This window comes from Gorilla gorilla, chromosome 8, assembly GCF_029281585.2.
Source record: "Gorilla gorilla gorilla isolate KB3781 chromosome 8, NHGRI_mGorGor1-v2.1_pri, whole genome shotgun sequence".
NCBI classification, from domain to species: Eukaryota; Metazoa; Chordata; class Mammalia; order Primates; family Hominidae; genus Gorilla; species Gorilla gorilla.
This window is the reverse complement of record NC_073232.2, coordinates 45,417,176-45,437,445: the sequence shown is the minus strand read 5'-3', so window position 1 is coordinate 45,437,445 and position 20,270 is coordinate 45,417,176. Positions and strand designations below refer to the sequence as shown.

The window sequence follows — 20,270 nt, the reverse complement described above, 5'->3', positions numbered from 1 at the left end:
CTGTAAAATGTATGATTGGTGTTTGAGGTATCTTTCAGACTCTGCATTCTGATAAACCAGCTGGCACCACCTGGACCGGTATATTAGTCCATTTTTAGGCTGCTGATAAAGACATACCAGAGGCTGGGTAACTTATATAAAGAAAAAGAGGTTTAATGGACTCACAATCATGGCAGAAGGTGAAAGGCATGTCTTACATGGTAGCAGGCAAGACAGAATGAGAGCCAGGTGAAAGGGGAAACCCTTTATAAAACCATCAGATCTCGTGAGACTTATTCATTACCATGAGAAAAGTATGGGGGAAACCACCCCCATGATTCAATTATCTTCCACTGGGTCCCTCCCACAACACATGGGAATTATGGGAGCTACAATTCAAGATGAGATTTGGGTGGGGACACAGCCAAACCATATCAACCAGTAACCATACCAAGAAACTGGCTCAGCTGATCTTGTGACCCCCAACCCAGGAACTGACTCAGTGCAAGAAGACAGCTTCAACCCCCTATGACTTTATCCTCAACCCAACCAATCAGCATTCCCCATTCCCTAGCCCCCTGCCTGACAAACTATCCTTGAAAAATTCTAACCTCTAAATTCTCAAGAAGGTTGATTTGAGAATTCTCTCCCATCCTCTGGCTTGGCTGGCCTTGTGATTATTAAACTCTTTCTTTGCTGCAAAACCTGCTGTTCTCAGTGAATTTGCTTTCCTGGGCAGCAGGCAAGAAGAAACCATTGGGCAACTACATTGAGAGCTTTAAAAAATCATGAAGCCCGAATCCCACCATCAGAAACTCTGATTTAATTGGCATGGGGTGTGGTCAGGACATGGAGTTTTAAAAGCCTGCCCAATGATTTGAATGCACAGATAGTTTGAGCATCGCTGGTCTTCTCGGTGAAGATTAATGAGAGAATCTGGTGAAAACTTTTGCACAGTACTTCCATTCTGGGTGCCACCCTCCCCCGACTTGCAGAGTTGACCGGAGCTAGCAGGAGCGGGGCTGACTGCCTACCTGGCCTAGGGAAACCTGCCTCATTACCTTATACTGTTCTTTCTACAAAGAGGTTTCCTTCCAACCAAAATTATGCACTTCAGCCATAATGTTCCTGTGGCTTTCTATCCCCCTAGAGCTATGTGCAAAAATCTCTCCCGTGCAAAGCACTGTCCTGAATAGCTGGGACTCTGCAGCAAGACTACTTGGGTTGGAATCCCGGCTCAGATGGAGTGACCTTGGCCAAGTTATTTAATCTCCCTGTGCCTCGGTTTCCTCACCTGAGGAGAATAACAGTATCTACCTCATAAGGTTGTCATGAGGATTAAACAAGAGCATCCTTGAAAAGTGCTTAGAGAAGAGCTGGGTGTGCAGCAAATGGTCACTAGTGCACGGGACAATGCCAGGAGCTCCATGAGAGCAGGGAGTGTGTTTGTTCTATTTGTGTCTCCAGCTCGGTGCAGCTCAGCTCCAGCACGAAGTAAATCACTTAGTTAAAAACAGCAACTGGTGAATGAAGGAACATTTCCCAAATGCCCAAATTCAAAAGTGTCCCCAGAGGGTTGACAAGAATTGCATGCCACATTCTGGACTGAAATAGAGTTATAATTAAGCATTAATTGGGCTGCACTTTGGCCCACTTCCTTGTCGCTGAAAGTCACACAGCACAAGATCCTGACCTTGTGTATCCCAGTTCTTCCTGTAGATAGGATTTCTGACTTTAGGGTCCATAGACTGTTTACAAATTGATTCACAACCCCGTTGTTCCTATAGACAGGATTGCTAACATTAGAATCATCAACTTTTGCTGTAGGATAGCTTAAGATGTTTTTCAGATCCCCAATTTCAGCAACCAGTTTGGAGACGCCCCCCCACAGAGGATCAGGATCAGCATGAAAGCATAGCTGCTTCCTCTCCCTGTCCCATGACCTCACCCTGCTCTTTTCCACCCATCAATGATCTCCACGCTTCAGCCCACTCCCAAACTGTTAAAAACTCTAATTCCAAATTCCTTGGGGTGATAGATTTGAGGTATCCTCTCATGTCTTCGTTCAGTGACCCTATGATTAAACCTCTTTCTCTGCTGCAACCCAGTGTCTCGGCGTACTGACTTGCTGAGTGCATCAGGCAACAAACCCATTATGGTTACATACCCATGTCCATATCCACACAAGCCTTTTATTCCTTGGATAAGGCATCCTTGCAAAGCTGGGCTTGGAGATCAGGGCATCAGGCAGCTCTCCAGCACTCTGGACAGAGACAGGGACAGGTAGTGGAGAGTGGCAGTAAATGGAGCCTGGAAGCCTTTTGCTGCGTTTTATTTTTTAATTTAATTTAATTTATTTTTTTCTTTTGAGACATAGTCTGGCTCTGTCACCCAGGCTGGAGTGCAGTGGTGCAATCTTGGCTAACTGCAACCTCCGCTTCCTGGGTTCAAGCAATTTTCCCGCCTCAGCCTCCCGAGTAGCTGGGACTACAGGTGCATGCCACCACACCTGGCTAATTTTTGTATTTTTAGTAGAGACGGGGTTTCACCACATCGGCCAGGCCAGACTCAAACTCCTGACCTCAAGTGATCCACCTACCTCAGCATCCCAAAGTCCTGGGATTACAGGCGTGAGCCACCGCGCCCGGCCCTTTTCTTGTGTTTTAAACAAGGGTCAAAGAACTTCTTGCTGTTGGCCTGTGTGCTACCAGCAGAGCACCAACAGTATCCTGGACAGTTGGAGGTTTTGGTTCATCCAGGTTTCACCACACAGTGGTTGGCACAGAGAATGCCATTTGGGCAAAGACCAAGTGTGTGGCTTGCTACTTCCCTGCAGGTGGACACAAGTGGGGCAGGGGCTGCAAACAGGAGCTTCCTGCACCCTCGTGTCTGGGGGCCATGTCTAATTTGCATTAATTGCTGTTGACACCTGTTTGTTTAATCCCAACCTCTCCCTCGGTGCGGCTGCACAGCTGGCAAGCGCTCCTTGCACTGTTTGTCTAATGACCACCTCCTAAGTGCTTGCTAACACAATTGATGCCTGCACCTACTGCTCAATGCCTGGTGAGCACAACTCAGAGCTCTGCAGACACCAAGCAAGGGCATGCAGGGCAGAAGGCATGAAGCTGCTGGGCATGCAGGCAAGAAGCTACCACCTCGGAGGGCAAGTCATCCTGTCATGGGACTTGTGACACTCAGCGCATAGAGGTCAGGGCAAGGGTCAGACTCTGGAAAGCTGGCTGTGCTCAGGGGGCAATCCAAACTCCATGCCCACGGAGGGAACAAATCAACATCCCTCCAGATGGGCTTGGAGCCCCAGATCCAGGGGCAGGAGAGAAGTGCCACAGGTTTGACATTGTCCTCCCAGATGTGCCAGCCCAGAGGGTCCCTGCCTAGTCCAATCCTTGTCAGGCTTGAAGGCTATGCATCATGATTGCTCCCTCTTCTAGATACTAAGTGGCCATCTCAAATCCCTTTTACAGATGTGGTAAGGAAGAGAGGGAGGGACGGAAAGAGGAAGGACCCCCTGCCACCCCAGCACTGTCAGTACCTTGCAGTCAGCCTGCTGTTCTGTACTGCCCAATTACTGGCTCTAATCTTTCCATGCTACACCAGGGTCACTCTGAGATCTTGCCTAACTCATTGAGGTCTTGCCCAACTCTAACAGACCATGATTACATTCCACAAGCCCTCACCTGAGCTGCCCCTTACATTCTTAGAGAGCAACTACCACCACACAGAGAGCTCACTGCATGTCAGCATGGTTCAAAGTGCACTGCACATACTCACTCATTTAACCCACTATTATTTAATCCAGTATCGTCCAGAGAAGGAAATGGAGATACCAAGAGATTGAACAACTTGCTGGAAACATAAACCCACATTTCCTTGATTCCCTGCAGTTAGGGTTGGCCAGTCAGTGCCCCAGAGGGGGCAGGGTGTGGGTTTCTGTCTCAGCATCCCAGGGTCCAGGCCCCCTGCAGTGGCCTCCCAATCCCTACCTGGCAGTCCTGCAAAACAATGTGAGCTCACCAGTTCCGCGGTGGCCTCCTGCTCTCCCCTTCCTGACTGTGGGAGGGACTAACTCACCTGGAGGGTTCATCAGCGGTGTTCTGAGAGTAATGGTTGACAGCCCAGCCTGCAGCCACTGCCAAAGCCTTCCAGGCTTTTGTGAGAACCTAAGTCCCCATGAAAATCCCTTTTTACTTAAAATGCCCACATGGTTTCTGTTTCCTGTACTTCCTGATCAGTGTCTGGGAGATTAGGGGAAGCACAGTGGGGGAAGGCGCTTTATAACCGGGAGGTATCAGGCATGGGAAGGTTAGTCATAATTATCTACCAACCAGGACGTAGAGGGGCCCCTTTACATATGCAGATACTTCAATGGGGGGAGGGTCAACAATCCCCTTGAAGTCCATGAAGGATTTTATGCTTTTTAAAATGTGGTGTGTGCATTAATTTCATCTTATCCTCTGGAGAGGGCTGTGAGGACTATCTTCCTATTTTTCAGATTGGAAACTTGAGTCTCTGTTTCCAGTTAATCGACCTCACACAGATGGTGTTGAAGCTGGGACTCAGACACAGACCTGCAGCCTCCCCACACAACGTCCTTTCCATCATCCTTACAGTGGTAAATGGGGGATTCCTCACCTGTCAGCTGCCTTCTCTGCAGAAATTATTTGTCCCCACTCTGTGAGCCACAATGGGACCCAAGACTGAGACCTGAAATGACAGAGCAGCATGCTTCCAGGTGTGTGTATGGGGAGAAGGAGGGGTGGGGTGGGCTCTGGGGAACTGGGGAGGGCATGCCACAACTCTGCTGGGGGCTGGATGCTCAGAATCTTCCAGAAGACCAACTGTGGCAAACCTTCCCTGGCCAGCTGCCTCTAGCCCTGGACCCTGCAGCCACTGGTTAGCCTCCATCATACCTCTGAACAGTGCCCTCTGGCTCCTCTGTCCTGGCCCCTGGGTGCATGCAAGAAGTATATGCAACAAGTGGCCCCATGGGTTAGAGGGCAAGGAGTGAGCGGGCAGCATGTGGTCAGGACTCTAGGTGGGCTGAGCGGCAGGAGGTAGGCTGAGGCAAGAGGTGATCACAGTGACGCTGCCTCCAGCCCCGATTCTAGTGGGTGGCAGTGTCCTCCCCACTCTGCAGATGAGGAAACGGAAGGTCGCAGAGAGGAGGAGGCCTGCTCATGCTAATGATGTGTGTGGGGCTTCAGACCTTTGCCTTTCTGACTACAAAACTCTGAGAAGCCAAGACTAAGGGAGGGAGAACAGGCAAGAGTTGAATGTGGAAAGTGGTCAGGATTGAGCAGAGTTTGATTCAGAGGCTCTCTACCCTGCAGGGGAGCTGCCACAGGTCATCAGGAGAGAAGCAGAAGGAGGTGTAAGAGGGAGCCCTGGCTTCTGCTTCTGCTTCTGTTTTCACCATGGGAGTCTCCCTTTCTTTTTTCCTTCTCTCTTTCTTTTTTTTTTTTTTAATTGTTGTTGCTGTTGTTGAGACAAGGTCTCCCTCTGTCACCCAGACTGGAGTACAGTGGTGCAATCATAGTTCATTGCAGCCTTGAACTCCTGGGCTCAAGTACTCCTCTTGCTTCAGTCTCCTGAGTAGCTGGGACTACAGGTATGCACCACCATGCCTGGCTAATGTTTTTTTAAAAATTTTTTGTAGAGATGGGGGCCTCACTATGTTGCTCAGGCTGGTTTTGAACTCCCAGCCTCAAGCGATCCTCCTGCCTTGGCCTCATAAAGTGATGGGATTACAGGCGTGAGCCCCCAGGTCCAGTCAGGCGTCTCCCTCTCTGTGTCATCCAGGCTGAAGACAGGCAGTCAGTCCCAGGGGACAGTGAGAAGCCTTTTGTGACCATGGTTCAATCTGCCTCGTGAGCCCAGAGGAAGTTCTGAGGGCAGCTGGCACTGGCAGGTCAAGGCACCCTCCCTGGCAAGCTGGGAGGTCTGAAGCCTCCCACTGTGCCACTGTCTGGCCTGGCAGGAGGCAGAGCTTTGGGTCCAGAAACATCTGTTTCGGCCGAGATTCCCTACTTCCTGCTGACCCCATTCTACTGAGGGTTGGTGGGTGTAACAGATGGGCAGCAGGCCAGATGTTGGCACAGTCCTAATTAAATGAGGACTTATTATACGAACAAATCACCGGGGGTTCTTGCTCAGGTGCAGATTCTGACTCAGGAGGTATGAAGTGAAACCTAAGGTTCTGCATTTCTAACAGGCTTCCGGAATGCCCATGCTGCCGGCCTATTGAAGCCACTTTGAGAATTGAGAGCCCAGGCAGAGCTTCTCAGGCTTCAGCATGAATGTGAATCAGAAAGCCAGGGGTCAGGGGCAGGTATTACGACAGACTGCTTCCCCCTCCCAAGAGTTTCTGATGTAGGTCTGGGGCAAGGCCAGGGAATGTGCATTTCTAACCAGTTCTCTAGCGATGCTGCTGCTGCTGATCCTGGGACCACACTTTGAGAAATATCAGCTGGGATAGTAAGGTGAAACAGGACAAGGGCAGAATTAAGTAAATGCAGCCCAAAGCATCCTACATGACACAGATACTTTTCCTCTTAAAAGTGCCGCTACCCAGGTACAGTGGCTCACGCCTGTAATCCCAGCAATTTGGGAGGCCGAGGCGGGCAGATTGCTTGAGCTCAGGAATTTGAGACCAGCCTGGGCAACATGGCAAAAACCCATCGCTACCAAAAATACAAAAATTAGCTGGGCATGGTGGTGTGCACCTGTGGTTCCAGGTACTTGAGAGGCTGAGGTGGGAGGATCACTTGAGCCTGGGAAGTTGAGGTTGCAGTGAGCCAAGATCATGCCACTGCACTCCAGCCTGTGTGAGAGATCGAGACCCCATCTCAAAGAAAAAAAAAAAGTGTTGTCACTCTATTTAATCAATTATTTTTTGTTTGTTTTTGTTTTTTGTTTTTTGAGACAGGGTCTCACTCTGTGGCCCAGGCTGGAGTACAGTGGTGCAATCACAGCTCACTGCAACCTCAACCTCCCAGGCTCAATTGATCTACCACCTCAGCCTCCTGAGTAGCTGGAACTACAGGTTCACACTACCACACCTGGCTAATTTTTGTACTTTTTATAGAGATGGGGTTTTGCCATGTTGTCCAGGCTGGCCTCAAACTCCTGGGCTCAAGCAATTCTCCCACCTCGGCCTGCCAAAGTGCTGGAATTACAGGCGTGAGCCACCATGCCCAACTTAAATTCTTAATGAAGACTTGTTTTCCTCTAATCTCTTGTGCTCTCTGGAGCAGTGGGTGTATAGGGGAAAAAAGAAAAAAAGAAACAGAGAACTGAAGGTTACGGAAAGTTAAATTCCAGCTTAACTGAAATAATAGTCTCTTACGGGGCAAAATGAAGTCTCTCAAATATGTGATGTTTGTCTTCACCCTCACATGTTCCAGGATTGAATTGCTAAGCAGCACCAAGTACCGGTGAGCAAGTGGTGAGGCCCTACTGCCCCTGCATCCACCTTCAAGTCATGTGTGTTAGCTGCTGGGGTGAACAAGCTGACTGCTCCAACCCATCATGTCCCTATGTCATCACTCAGTCAGACTACATGCCTCCACCTCCTTAGAAACCCTCCCATAAGGACACGAGGACAGCCACCCTCCCACCGAGAGTCCTCTCTCTAGCTCTCCATGGCACATCTGCCCTCCCCTATACCTGTGACCAGGTGCTATCTAGCCATCTAGTGTTTGCTGACACTAATACCTGTAAGCAACTTGAGGTTGAGACTCGCATCTCATTCATCTCTGTAGCCCCTCCTTCTTCAGAAATGACATTTCCCAGGTGGGCTTATTTATAAATACTTTAAAACTTCCATACACCACTTTCTGATTTGAAAAATACAGGAACTATCTCATATCCCAGAAACTTATAAATGGCTCTTATCTGAACAAATATTATAAGCTACAAACCCTTTTCTCCCTCTTAGGAGTGCCTAGAGTAAACAACTGTGTCCTGGCAGGCCAGTCCCCAAGACCCCGGAAGCCTCTCATCTGGGTGGGAGACACCTGCTGCTGTGTGTCTGCCAGGGAGTCAGCTGGGAAAGGGAGAAGCCCCTTGACCCGCTCTGCTTCCCTTTCACCTGAACCGGGCCCAGACCTTCAGACTCAGGGGATTTGGCCACAGGCAGAGAAAATGGTAAGACATGAGAAAGGACTTCCAGACTGAGAGCACGGGCCATGCAGGGCAGGTGAAGGGGAGGGATGAGAGGAGGAAGGCTGTATAATGTGGTTGGGGCATGAGCTAGGGAGGACGGGTGACTGAGTTGGCTGAGAACAGACCCCCAAATCTCTGCAGGACAACTCATAAGAGTGGCTTTCAATATTTTTTCGTCATGACTAAGAGTAAGAAATACCATTTTTCATCATGTCCCAGGAGATAGATAGATATATAGATAGATAGATAGATAGATAGATAGATAGATAGATAGATAGATAGATCTGTGCATGCACATAGTAAAACTGAAATTAAAAGTTACAACATAGTAATTACCATTTTATATGTGATGATGTACTCTGACATTTTCTATTTTATTGCATTAAAAAATTGCTGGTCTCAACCCACTGACTTGACTTAACAATTCACTAGCAGGTCATAGTACGGAACTTGAAAAACTCTGCCCTATCATGTCTCACTTATTTCAGAGGAGCTTCGAGGCTTTGGAATTCCTGCTCTACATAATGCTCCCACCCAGCTGAGCACCTGCTGTATGCCACACACCACGCCCGATGCTGGTGGAGGTGGGGAGGGCAGAGAAGGGTCACACACATAGACTGGAGGGCCGTGTGCTCAAGGTGGCAACAAAAGCCATCCACGTGCCACACAGACCTGAAACGTGAGGGCATTTAGCTACCAGTGAGCACCAAGGTCAAGTACCACCTCCCAGTGGTTGGCATCAGAAAGCAGACAGAAGTATCCTTGTCCCTCTCAGCCTCTATGCCCTGTTGAGATCCCAGACCTCCCTCCTTCTCTTCCTGAGAATGGCTCAGAGGGTGGAGGAAGATCACGTGGCAGCTCTATTCGGAAATAAGAGGATGACTGAGTTGATCCTGGCAGCTGCCTGGATGCTGAGAGCCTCCATGTCTTTCCAGCGCCAGGTTGGGGCCGCTTTGGGGTCCCTTTAGGGTGGCTGTCCTTCTGATTCACTTGGGTCTTATTTCAGAGCTGCCTGTTCTCCACTTACTAAAGCTTTAAAGGCCACTCATGCATCTCAAATTTATTTCCCATAAAAATCTTGTTTTATTTTTTCCACCACCCTCTAAGCATTCTGGAAGGAAAAAATAAGCCACTCTGAAGGCATCCTAAGTTTCTACAATTATCCCAGTGAGGTGCTGCAGGAGCTCAGCTACAAGTAGCGAAGAGTGCAGAACTATTTCCATAATGGAAGACTGTGCAGCCCTACCTTCGTCGCTGTCACTGCAGCCCCTCCTTCCTCCAGCAGGCCCTTTCATTCTCACCTCCCTCCAGCCTGGGGATGAAGGCTGTGACCTGGCTCTCCTGCTGGTTTGGGAGTTGAGAAGCCACTCAAGTAACTTGGATGGATCAGGGAGAGACAGAAAATAGAAGCAGAGAGACTCCAGCAAGGAAACAGTGGCTGCCTCCATATGCCCCCTCTCTCTAGCTCGGGGGCAGGGGAAGAACAACCAAGTCCTCCTGCAGTGGACAAGGCCCTGGGATCAGTCAAGCTCTTTCAGGAGCAGCTGGACACTTGGGGTAAACCAGGAGCCCCTCCTGGACAGCAACAGCCCCTGGCATTTCCATATCACCAAGGCCTGGCCGAGGCCAGGCAGCAGGGGCTCTGTCCCAGGCTGAACTGATTGGGAAACACAGCCCAGTCACTGATGTCTCTCTTACCTGGCCAGGTGTGTGATAGGCACTTGGCCATGAAGGCTTAGAGCTTCAGTTTCTACCTGTGTCAAGGGGAGACCATCACCCTGTGGATGTGGGACTGCACTTGACCATTCTTGGTAAGAAGTAAGATGCTTCCACATGTTGAAATTATTACTGTCATTCTGCAGAAAAGCGAGATATGTCTATGCAAGAGGAGCCAAAACAGCCGATCTTTGCTCTGTGGCTGTGCCTGCTAAGAGATATTGTCAGCCTTTTAGAAGGCGAAGGACCAGGAGATCTGGGCCACCCTTGCTGCCCACTTTGGTGCAAGTCACTTCTTGGACTGCAGCCAACGTAGACACCCAGTCGACCTGCTCCCTTATCTGGGCAAAAGCCACCTTCTTATCTTGAACCACCTTCTGGGGGTGGGGGATAAGCTTCATCTGAAAGATGAGAGGGCGCTGAGATTCACAGAGCTGCTGTGAGCCTTCCAAGGCCACAGTTAGGATATGGGGAAGCCAAAGCCGGTGCTGGTGAGACCCACCTGTCTACCTGCTGCACACCCAGCTCTGTTCTTGCTCAGTTACTGCCCCATTTGGATGAGCAGCAGAAGGAAGTGGAGGCATCATGAGGGGCCACAATGAACAGAGACGGGAGAGGAAGGACCCAGGCAAGAAGGGCCTGGCCAGGAATGCGGGGGGCAAAGGGCTCAAAAGCAAGCCCCTGGGATTAGCAGGACAGCATGGGAGGGAGAGCCGTGCAGGCCAAGGCACTTCTGGGCAGGCTCCTTCTGCTTAGAGAATACTCAGAGGCCCCAGTGACCCAGGAGCCAATCCAGGTGCAAGCTGCTTCAGGACTCTGATCTTGGGAGCATAAGACTGAACCACAGCCCACCCCCAGGGGCTTCCCAGAGGCCAGGCAAGAGACATCCATCCTGGGCACAGGGCTGTTGTGGAATCACATATTCCTATCCTGGCACCACGGCAGTCTCACTGTGCAACCCGATGCACTCTCATGATGTGTTTGGGCCTCGGTTGATTCATCTGTCCAAGGAAAGACTCAGAACCTCAAAGGTCAGCTGGTCCCACCTCCCACCCAGCCAGGGTCAGAGTCCTGCCTGTGGTACTGCTGACAGATGGGCACTCGCACCACATGAGGCAGGCCATTCCCCATCAGATGGGCCCAAACTGCTAGGACTCATCTGATGGGGAATGGCCTGCCTCATGTTGCTTTTAATCAAATGGCATAATGGCTATAAAAGGGCTTAAGAAAATGAAAGCATGACTGAAGGGGGTTATTATGAACATCATTGGCATTAGAACAGCATTTCCACATCAGAGGCCATGTGAGAGAGGATGAACTGGGGCTGAGCCACTGAAGGAGGGTGCTGCACAGGGGAGGGCACACAGAGACCCCACCCAGTGCCCAGGTTGTCTGGGCAGGTTAGACCACTAGCTGGAGTTGAGGCTCGGCTCTCTGAGGTCCTGATGAGACAGGAGACACAGAATCGCTGCAAGAGGAAGGAGAGACCGCTTCCTGACCTCAGCAGAACCCAACCTCCTGGGGTTTGCTGTTTGCAGAAGGCACCTATCAGACCCCTGGTTCCCTGGTGGTGAGGGCCCTGGCAGGCTGGGCTGACAGGGAGCAGCGTGTTTGTTCTGGAAGGCATAGAGAGGCTGTGCTGAACATGGCTGTCTAGTGGGCCCTGCTCACTCCTGTGAAGAGGTCTCTGTGAAGCCAGGGGACTCAGGGAGGAAAAAGCACACAGAGGGCCAGAGCCGAAGGGTCTGAGACTGCCTAGGCTGGCAGGTGAGACCTGGAGAGGGAGAGCTTGTGGCCTACAGTGGCCTGGCTAGTTCAGAGCTGCACTGTGGTGAAAGCCAAGGCCATCTACCTGCCAGGGAAAGCAAGTGTCCCACCCAGCACCCAGTAGGCAACGGGGCCTCAAAATGTCTACCTTCCCAGGCCCCATGTCCTTTGCTCAGGCATCTCAGACAGAAAGCCCAAGCTTCTCCTCCCACCTGTGAAGGTCGACTCCAGAGTCCTGTGGCCCATGAGCGCCTCGTGCAGCAGCCCAGGGCCAGGTGGGCCAGGCCCACTCACCTACGATCTCGTTCTCCTCCAGGTTGATGGTCTCCAGCGCCGGCAGGGAGGTAAGCTGCTCAGGGAAGTCCTGGAACTGGTTCCGGGACAGGTCAATGGCCTTGAGGTGCTGCAGGGCACTGACCTCGCTGGGGAGGCGATGTAGGAAGTTCCCCTCCAGGTGGAGCTCTGCCACATGCAGGGAAGGAGAGAGAACAGGATGAGGAGGGGGCCACCCCGAGACCACAGTGACTGCCCGCTGTGGCTCTTACCCTGCCTGGGCCAGGAAGGCATAGAGGAAGCCCTAGGCCACAGAGGGAGCCCCGCACAGGGCTGATTCCATGTTTATTTGTGCTAGAGGAGGGGTCACCCTCCTACCACTGCCCGGGGCCTGCCACCTGTCACTCCAGCTGAGGCTGCCTGCTGCTGACTTTGGAATGGAAGGCTCTCCCAGCAGAAGCCTGGGCCTCAGCAAGGAGTCAGGAGGTGCTGGCTCCTCCCTCAGACAAAGCCTCAACTCCGGGCCCTGATGGGGCAGGTCAGGATGGGCGGCCTCTCCCCCTCGGGGCTCCCCACACTCCATTTAGGGGACATCACTCTCCATGGCCCTCTCTGCTCAAGCAGCCACCAGGGGCAGCCACATTCTTTCAGTGTCATGTGCCCCTTCTCCCCTGGCCAACCACAGCTGACCCAATGTGGGTGGGTTCCTGCTCCGAGAGCAGCTGCTCTGAAAGCTGGCCAGCGACCTGTGCAGGGACCTGTGTGGGAAGGCAGCTGGGCCGGGGGAGTCCCTCTGCTGGGAACCCAGCTGAGGCAGTACCAAGAGATGGGGCCAGATATAGTGTGGGCTGAGGCTGAGATGCCACAATCTAGTGAGAGAAGCCGGGCGCCCACAGGGCCCCGTGCAGGGAGGAGAGCTGGGGGGCAGGAAGCAAGGGCAGCAGGTGGTGGAGGAGCACGGCCCAGGGCTGATGGGAGGAGGAACTGGAGTCCCCATGCTTGGGTACACACCAGCCGTGCCCCTACTTTCACTGTTCTTCCTTAGGACATTATTTAATCCCCGCAGAAAGGACATCGTCTCACCTGTAGCAAGGAGCTAACATCATAATGCCTGTCTCTAGGGCTGTGAGAGGATTAAGTCTGTGAACACAGGTGAAGCAGCATGACAGGGAGAGGCAGAGGTGAGGCCCCAGGGGCTGTCCAGTCCCCATCCAGGTGTGGCCTTACAGTGAGTCTCTCCCCACCCTGTCTGACCTGAGGGAAACTGAGGCCCAGAAATGCTGAGTAACCTGAAGAATGTCCCCCAGTTCTTCTCCCAGGGCTGGCTTTGTGGGCATGGGACCAGTGTATTCACATGAGGTCTCATGATCAGAAGGGCCCCACACTTGGGGTGGAATGCCTTGTATGGCCATCTTGAAAGTCTTAATAATTTTATCCTTGAATCTGAGTTTTGTCAGTGGAGCTGGGTCATGGAGTCTGAGCTCGCACATGATCCGATCTCCTACTGCCTTCCCAGGATAGCGGCCTGCTCTCCCGCCTGGCCTCCCCCTCCCCATCCCTGTTCTGCAATGATACTGCACCCTCCACCTCGGCAGGGAGGGTCAGAATCAGGCTTGTGTTCCATGTGTCTCAGGGTGGAGCACGCAGGCAACAGCTCTCCCTCACCCTCACCCAGGGCCACTGGGGCTTAGCAGGAGTGAGCCTCTTACCCACCCCTGAGCTAGGCACTGAGCAGGTCCTGACGAACAGGTTTAAAGAGCCTTGGAGTTGCCTGCCTGCCAAGGCTGAGGGTGGTGGACTCTTAGGTAGGGAAGAACCTGGCTCAGCTTCCTCAGATCACCCCAGGCCAGGGTGGAAGGCAGTCAGTCCAGCATCTGGTAAGGGCAGAAACCTAGCAGCTGTCAGGCCTGAGGGTGGTTGCGTGGGTGCCCTGCATTGTGGATGGGGCCCCCGGGCCCTCTGAGTCTGTCCTTCCTCCCTTCTGCCTTCCAACCTTTCTGAGTCTGGTTTGAGTTTGTCCTTCTGGCCTACTCCAGGCACCTCCGGAGAAAATAAGCCACAAAATATGAATTATATAATTTCATGATTCTACACATGATTTTAATGCTCTCATAATTGCACTTAAAACTGGCATTCCACAACATAAAGATAAATGGTAAAATTCATGCTAAATTTTGATCTTTCCTTACTTAGAACAACATGAAATAGTAAATGAAAGGCATCATGACATGCTGAGAGAGGCTGTAAAAGAAAGGGAAAATCTTCCTATGTAACTTTTAGAAAAATGACCCCTGATTTCTGGAGTCATTTCTCTCTGTGCCCCACCAATTTTGCAGCTGGCCCTGCCCCTCCCTCAGTGCTCCACGCCTGCTCTTCCACAGCCCCACAATGCAGCTGCTCCGAGGTCCCCACAGCCCCTCCCAGGTATCCCTACAGTGAAAGCTGACCCCTGCCCCCTTCCCAGCGCCTCTGTGTACACACACACACACACACACACACACACACACATGCACGCGCCAGGGTACCAGCCCCACTGCAAATGCCCTGCTCCAGCACACTGGGGTTCTTGGGAGGAACTACATCTGATTCATCTTTGTCCCTACATCCAGCCTCTTGCAGGCACCTTGTGTCACTCAGAAAATATGTGATAAATAATGACTCTTCTCCCCTCAGGAGGCAAACAGACAGTGCAGGGGGCCTGGACTGCCTTCCATTTTTCCATCTTCAGGGACATGGGAACCCAAGGTTCCATCAACAGGTCCAGTGCTTGCTTCACGCAAACCCAGGCTTCCCCTGGCAGCCAGGTTCTTGAATAGCCACACCTTAAACCACAGAATGCTGCTATCCAGATCACCATTATAAGCCTCTGTCACCCAGGCTGGAGTGCACTGGTGTGATCTCGGCTCACTGCAAGCTCCGCCTCCTGGGTTCATGCCATTCTCCTGCCTCAGCCTCCCAAGTAGCTGGGACTACAGGCACCCGCCACCACGCCCGGCTAATTTTTTTGTTGTTGTTGTATTTTTAGTAGAGACAGGGTTTCACCACGTTAGCCAGGATGGTCTCGATCTCCTGACCTCATGATCCGCCCGCCTCAGCCTCCCAAAGTGCTGGGATTACAGGCGTGAGCCACCGCGCCCAGCAGACATGTTCAGAATTTTTTTAAATGGGCTTTTATCAAACCAACTCAGGCATGAGTCTAATTGTATTCCCACAGTGGCTGAGAAAAATAAGAAGCATCTACCCCTGGAGACATTTCCAAGAGCCTGTTGGGAGCTTGCCCCTGTCTGCAGTCTTAGGGGTCATGGCCGATGCGGCCGTGGAAGCTAATGTGGGGGCTGTGATGGTTAATTTTATTTATCAACTTGAGTAGGCTAAGGGATGCCCAGACAGCTGGTCAAACATGATTTCTGGATGTTCTGCGAGGTTTTTCTGGAGGAGATCAGCAGTTAAATCAGTGGACTGAGTAAAAAGATCTCAGCCAGGCTCAGTGGCTCACACCTGTAATCCCAGCAGTTTGGGAGGCTGAGGCAGACGGATCACTTGAGATCAAGAGTTCGAGACCAGCCTGGCCAACATGGTGAAACCCCATCTCTATTAAAAATACAAAAATGAGCCAGGCAGGGTGGCACGTGCCTGTAATCCCAGCTTCTTGAGAGGCTGAGGCACAAGAATCCGAGGCACGAGAATCCCAGGAGGCAGAGGTTGCAGTAGCTGAGATCGCACCACTGCACTCCAGCCTGGGCTACAAAGTGAGACTCTATCTAAAAAAAAAAAAAGTAATAATGATAACTAATGCTTATTACTACGCTAATAGAGCACTACTACATTTGAGGCACTTGTTCTAGGGATTTACATGTAATCATCATTGTGATTTTTCTCTAACCCATTACCATCAATTTACAAAGAGGTGAAATAACTTGCCCAAGGTCACAGAAACCCCAACCTCTCCCCAAGGTATGTGACTTTCCTCTCCCAACCCCCAAACCAGGATGTGAACCCCAGCCAGCCGTGTCCAGAGCCTGACTCCTCATCTTGTCCATCATTGTCCTGTCTCATGGGCTCTGCATTTGTCCCCTCCCTAAGAGAAGCAGGCCACGCTGGCACCTCACTTCATCCAGTTTTACACCCCTAATCCCTTCAATACCTGTTCTCAGAATACATAACCATTAAATCCTTGCTTATTCAGTGGCCAAAGAATGACAAGAGGAGAACCAGGAAGGACCCGGTTATGTTCCAACTCATCAGGTGTCCTTGGGCCCCTCTCTCCAGGTGGCCTCATGAGAAGGTCTTTCCTGCCTATTTATCACAGGCTGTGATGATGAGCTGAGAGGGCTGTGAAAGGCAGGATGAGCTACACAAGTCACATATTTACTAAGCACCTACTATATGCTCAGCCTAATCACATATTTACTAAGCACCTACTATATGCTCAGCCTTGTAACTGAATGTAAAAAGGGTAATCTTTGTTTTTTGGCATTTTTTTTGAGATGGAGTTTTGCTCTTTCGCCCAGGCTGGAGTGCAGTGGTGCGATCTTGGCTCACTGCAACCTCCGCTCCCTGGGTTCAAGCAATTCTCCTGCCTCAGCCTCCCAAGAAGCTGGGATTATAGGCACCCACCACCACACCCAGCTAATTTTTGGATTTTTACGAGAGACAGGGTTTTGCCATGTTGGCCAGGCTAATCTCGAACTCCTGACCACAGGTGATACACCCGCCTCGGCCTTCCAAAGTGCTAGGATTACAGGCATGAGCCACCATGCCCGGTCAGAAAAGGGTAATCTTTGAAAATTAAATACACTCAACAAGGCCAGGCGCAGTGGCTCATGCCTGTAATCCCAGCATTTTGGGAGGCCAAAGTGGGTGGATCACTTAGGGCCAGGAGTTCAAGACCAGCCTGCACAACATGGTGAAACTCTGTCTCTACTAAAAATACAAAAATCAGCCAGGCATGGCAGTACACAGCTGTAATCCCAGCTACTTGGGAGGCTGAGGCAGGAGAATTACTTGAACCCGGGAGGTGGAGGTTGCAGTGAGCCAAGATCCTGCCACTGCACTCCAGCCTGGGCAACAGAGTGAGAGTGAGACTCTCTTAGAGATAGAAGACACATGACACTTGGTTCCTGGATTATGGAACCTTTGCAGAAACAAAATTGAAAGCCAACATGATAGCAGGAATCAAAAGGGAAAATAAGAGAGGGTCAGTGCAGCTGTGACACATGGACTGCAGGAAGCCAGTCAGAGCCAATGATGCCAAAACAGCCTCCACTTACTCAAAAAATATTACTCAGCACCTACCACAGGGCAGGCTCTGCTAGACAGCGGGAAATCATGGCAATGACACAGACTAGATCCCAACCTTAACAAGCTTACAGACAAGTGCAGGGAGAAATACTAAACAAGAAAAGAAGGTTATTTCAGATTGCTAGGAAGGCATTTGAGGTCAGAGTGAAAAAAACCAGTTCTGCGAAAAGCCCAGGGAAAAGCTATCTTCTTCTTCTTGTTGTTTTATTGCAGTGGTTAGAACTTTGAGGATGAGAGTGGACATCCTTGCCTTGTTCCCAGCTTGGGGGAAAGGCTTTCATCATTAAGTCTGATGTTAGCTGTAGGATTTTTGAAGATGCTCTTTACCAAGTTGAGGTAGTTTCCCCGTATTTCTAGTGTACTGAGAGTTGGAGTTTGTCAAATGCTTTTTCTTTGTCAAATGATATGATTGTGTGATTCTTCTTTTGCCTATTTTTTTTTTTTTTTTGAGATGGAGTCTGGCTCTGTCCCCCAGACTGGAGTGCAGTGGCACGATCTCGGCTCACTGCAACTTCTTTCTCCCGGGTTCAAGCGATTCTCCTGTCTCAGACTCCCGAGTAGCTGGGATTACAGGTGCATGCCGCCACTACGCCCAGCTAATTTTTTGTATTTTACTAGAGACGGGGCTTCCCCATGTTGCCCAGGCTGGTCTCGAACTCCCGAGCTCAGGCAATCCACCAACCTCAGCCTCCCAAAGTGCTAGGATTACAGGCGTGAGCCACCTCGCCCAGCCTAGCCTTTTCATATAATAGATTACACTGATTGATTTCTAAAGTTGGACCCAGACTTGCATACCTGGAATAACTGATAAATCCCACTTACACATGTCATATATTCTTCTTATACATTGCTGAATTTGACTGGTAATATTTTGCTGAGAATCTTTCCATCTGTGTTCTTGGGAGATATTGGTCTGTATTTTCTTTTTCTTTCACATTTTTTTGTACTGTCTTTGTCTGCATTTGATATCAGAGTAATATCAACTTCATAGCACGGATTGGGAAGTATGCCCTTCCCTTCTATTTTCTGGAAGAGGCTGTGTAAAATTGATGTTAATTCTCATTTTAAAAGTTTGATAGAATTCTCCAATGCAATCACCTGGGCTTGGAGATTTCTTCTTTGGGATCTTTTTATTTATGAATTCCACTTATTTGATAGTCATAGGTCTATTCAGGTTGTCTGTTTCATCTTGGCTGAGTTTTAGTGGTTTGTGGTTCTCAAGAACATGGTCCATTTCTTCTAAGTTGCCAAATTTATAAGAATAAAGTTGTTTATAATAAACCTGGTAGGTTTTGAGTGGGAACCAAACCATGGAGCTGCTTCTAGGCCCCCTCCCCAAGGGAGGGCAAAGAGAGCAGTTTCCTGGGGATGGATGTCCCACCCCTGTCAGTCACCCCCTTGTCCAACCCCTAGGGCTTTATGAATGTCAATGTATGTGCCAAATTCCACCAAAATTGTTAGAGTAAATCTCCAGGTAGCCAAATCTGAGCTCCATGGGAAGGAAGCATTCCACAGAAAGGCCTTGAATTAGACAGAATGGGGCATGCATCCTGATGGGGTGGGGGGGCACCGGCAAGAGAGCAAGTTCTTCCCAGCCATCCAGCTTCACTTCTCAGAAGCCACGGCCCAGCAGGGTCTCTGAGTTGCTTCTGCTCCCACTGTGGTGTCCACTGCTCTACCCAAGCTGCCTGCGTCACAAGCTCCACAAATCCTCTGTGCGGTAAGGTGGGGTATATATACACAACCAGTTAAAAACAGCCTCTTAGCATTAGCTGAGAAGCAGGTGACCACACCACCTGCTTCCATGGCAAAGAGCCTGACCGGGGACCCGGGAACCCTGAACTGAGGTCTCGCCCTACATCTTCCTGGAGGCAGGTCAGAAAAGCCACTTCTCCCTTCTGAGCCTCAGGGTCCCCATCCGTGAAGACGTGGACTTGGGGATCTCTCCAGTTCTGTTCTCACTGAAATTCCTTGTGGAGAGAGATTCCTATGACTGGACCATCATCCTGACTACTTGGCCAGAGACCTCTCTTGTCTACAACTAAGCCCCCCAGTGTCTTCACCATCACTGTATCAGAAGCATCATTCATCAAGAATCTTGCATGCACCAAACCCTACACAGGGCACCTTATAAGCATTATCTCCAACCTCACAAAATCACTATGGAGTAGATGTTTCCCCATTTCTCAGATAAGGAAACCGAGGCCACGAAGGCCAACTGGGGCCAGCAAGGCTGCTGATGCCTTGGCTTTCTTTTTATCTCTTATATGGCCCCAAACCAGGCATTTAAGGTTTTCTCTGTTGTTTCCAGTTCAGAGGAAGAATAAAAGTGTGGCCAAAGCCCCAGCCATGGGATCGGCCAGTGTGTTGGGCTTCCAGCCTAACACAGCCACAGCCACGTCTGGCTTTGCTTCTCACCTCTGGAGTCACAGCACCCAGGCCATCTGCCCAAGGTCTTACTGCCCCCTCTTCTGGACAGAGAGGGCTGAGATCTTCTGGTCCCAGAAGACTGCATTAGGGGTTCCAAAGATTCTTCCTGCACCAAGCCAGGGTTCAGAGTGGAACAACCAGGGCTCCCAGGATGGACCGGGGCTCTGGAAAAAGATCCCACTCCATTCCACTCCCAATGTTGTACCCAGCCTGAGAGCAGCCCCCATCATGACATTTCCTTATTGATTAAACCTACTGAACTGTGGTTTCCGGTGCCTGTTAAATGGACCTCTTCTTCCCCAAGTTCCTCTTATTACTTCCTGTACCATCCTTATCTTGGACAATTGCCAAGGCTGACTCAGAGGCCTTAGATTAACCCCAGCTGAGAGAGAAGCTTGCCAATTCCATTAGGGGACAGACAAGGCTGGCCTGCAGTAATTATACAACCCATGCTCGAAGGAATGTGCCAACTCCAACAATACCTGCTCACCAAACCTCAATCAGCACCTCGGCTCTGAACCTGCGTCAATGAGCAATCACAGTCCCTGACTGCACGGACTCCCCCGCAGGGCAGAGTCAGATGGTCAGGTGGGCAGTGTCCTTCCACCAGCCCATGCTCAGTG

The 20,270-nt window shown here is 50.7% G+C and overlaps 1 protein-coding gene across 13 annotated transcripts in view; it reads right to left on the bottom strand.

Annotated features, from left to right (window-relative positions):
- LRRC20 (leucine rich repeat containing 20) overlaps positions 1 to 20,270 on the bottom strand; it is a 108,371-nt gene that overhangs the window by 14,987 nt on the left and 73,114 nt on the right. For 11 of the 13 annotated variants that reach the window (XM_063710029.1, XM_019035446.4, XM_063710033.1 and 8 more), the window contains one exon: positions 11,938 to 12,105. The exons of 1 other annotated variant lie outside the window; for it this stretch is intronic. In XM_063710029.1, coding sequence (XP_063566099.1) covers positions 11,938 to 12,105 — 168 coding nt within the window. Of the gene's footprint in view, positions 1 to 4,629; positions 4,702 to 11,937; positions 12,106 to 20,270 lie in introns of all 13 variants that reach the window. One more of the 13 variants, XM_063710031.1, reaches the window with a different exon arrangement.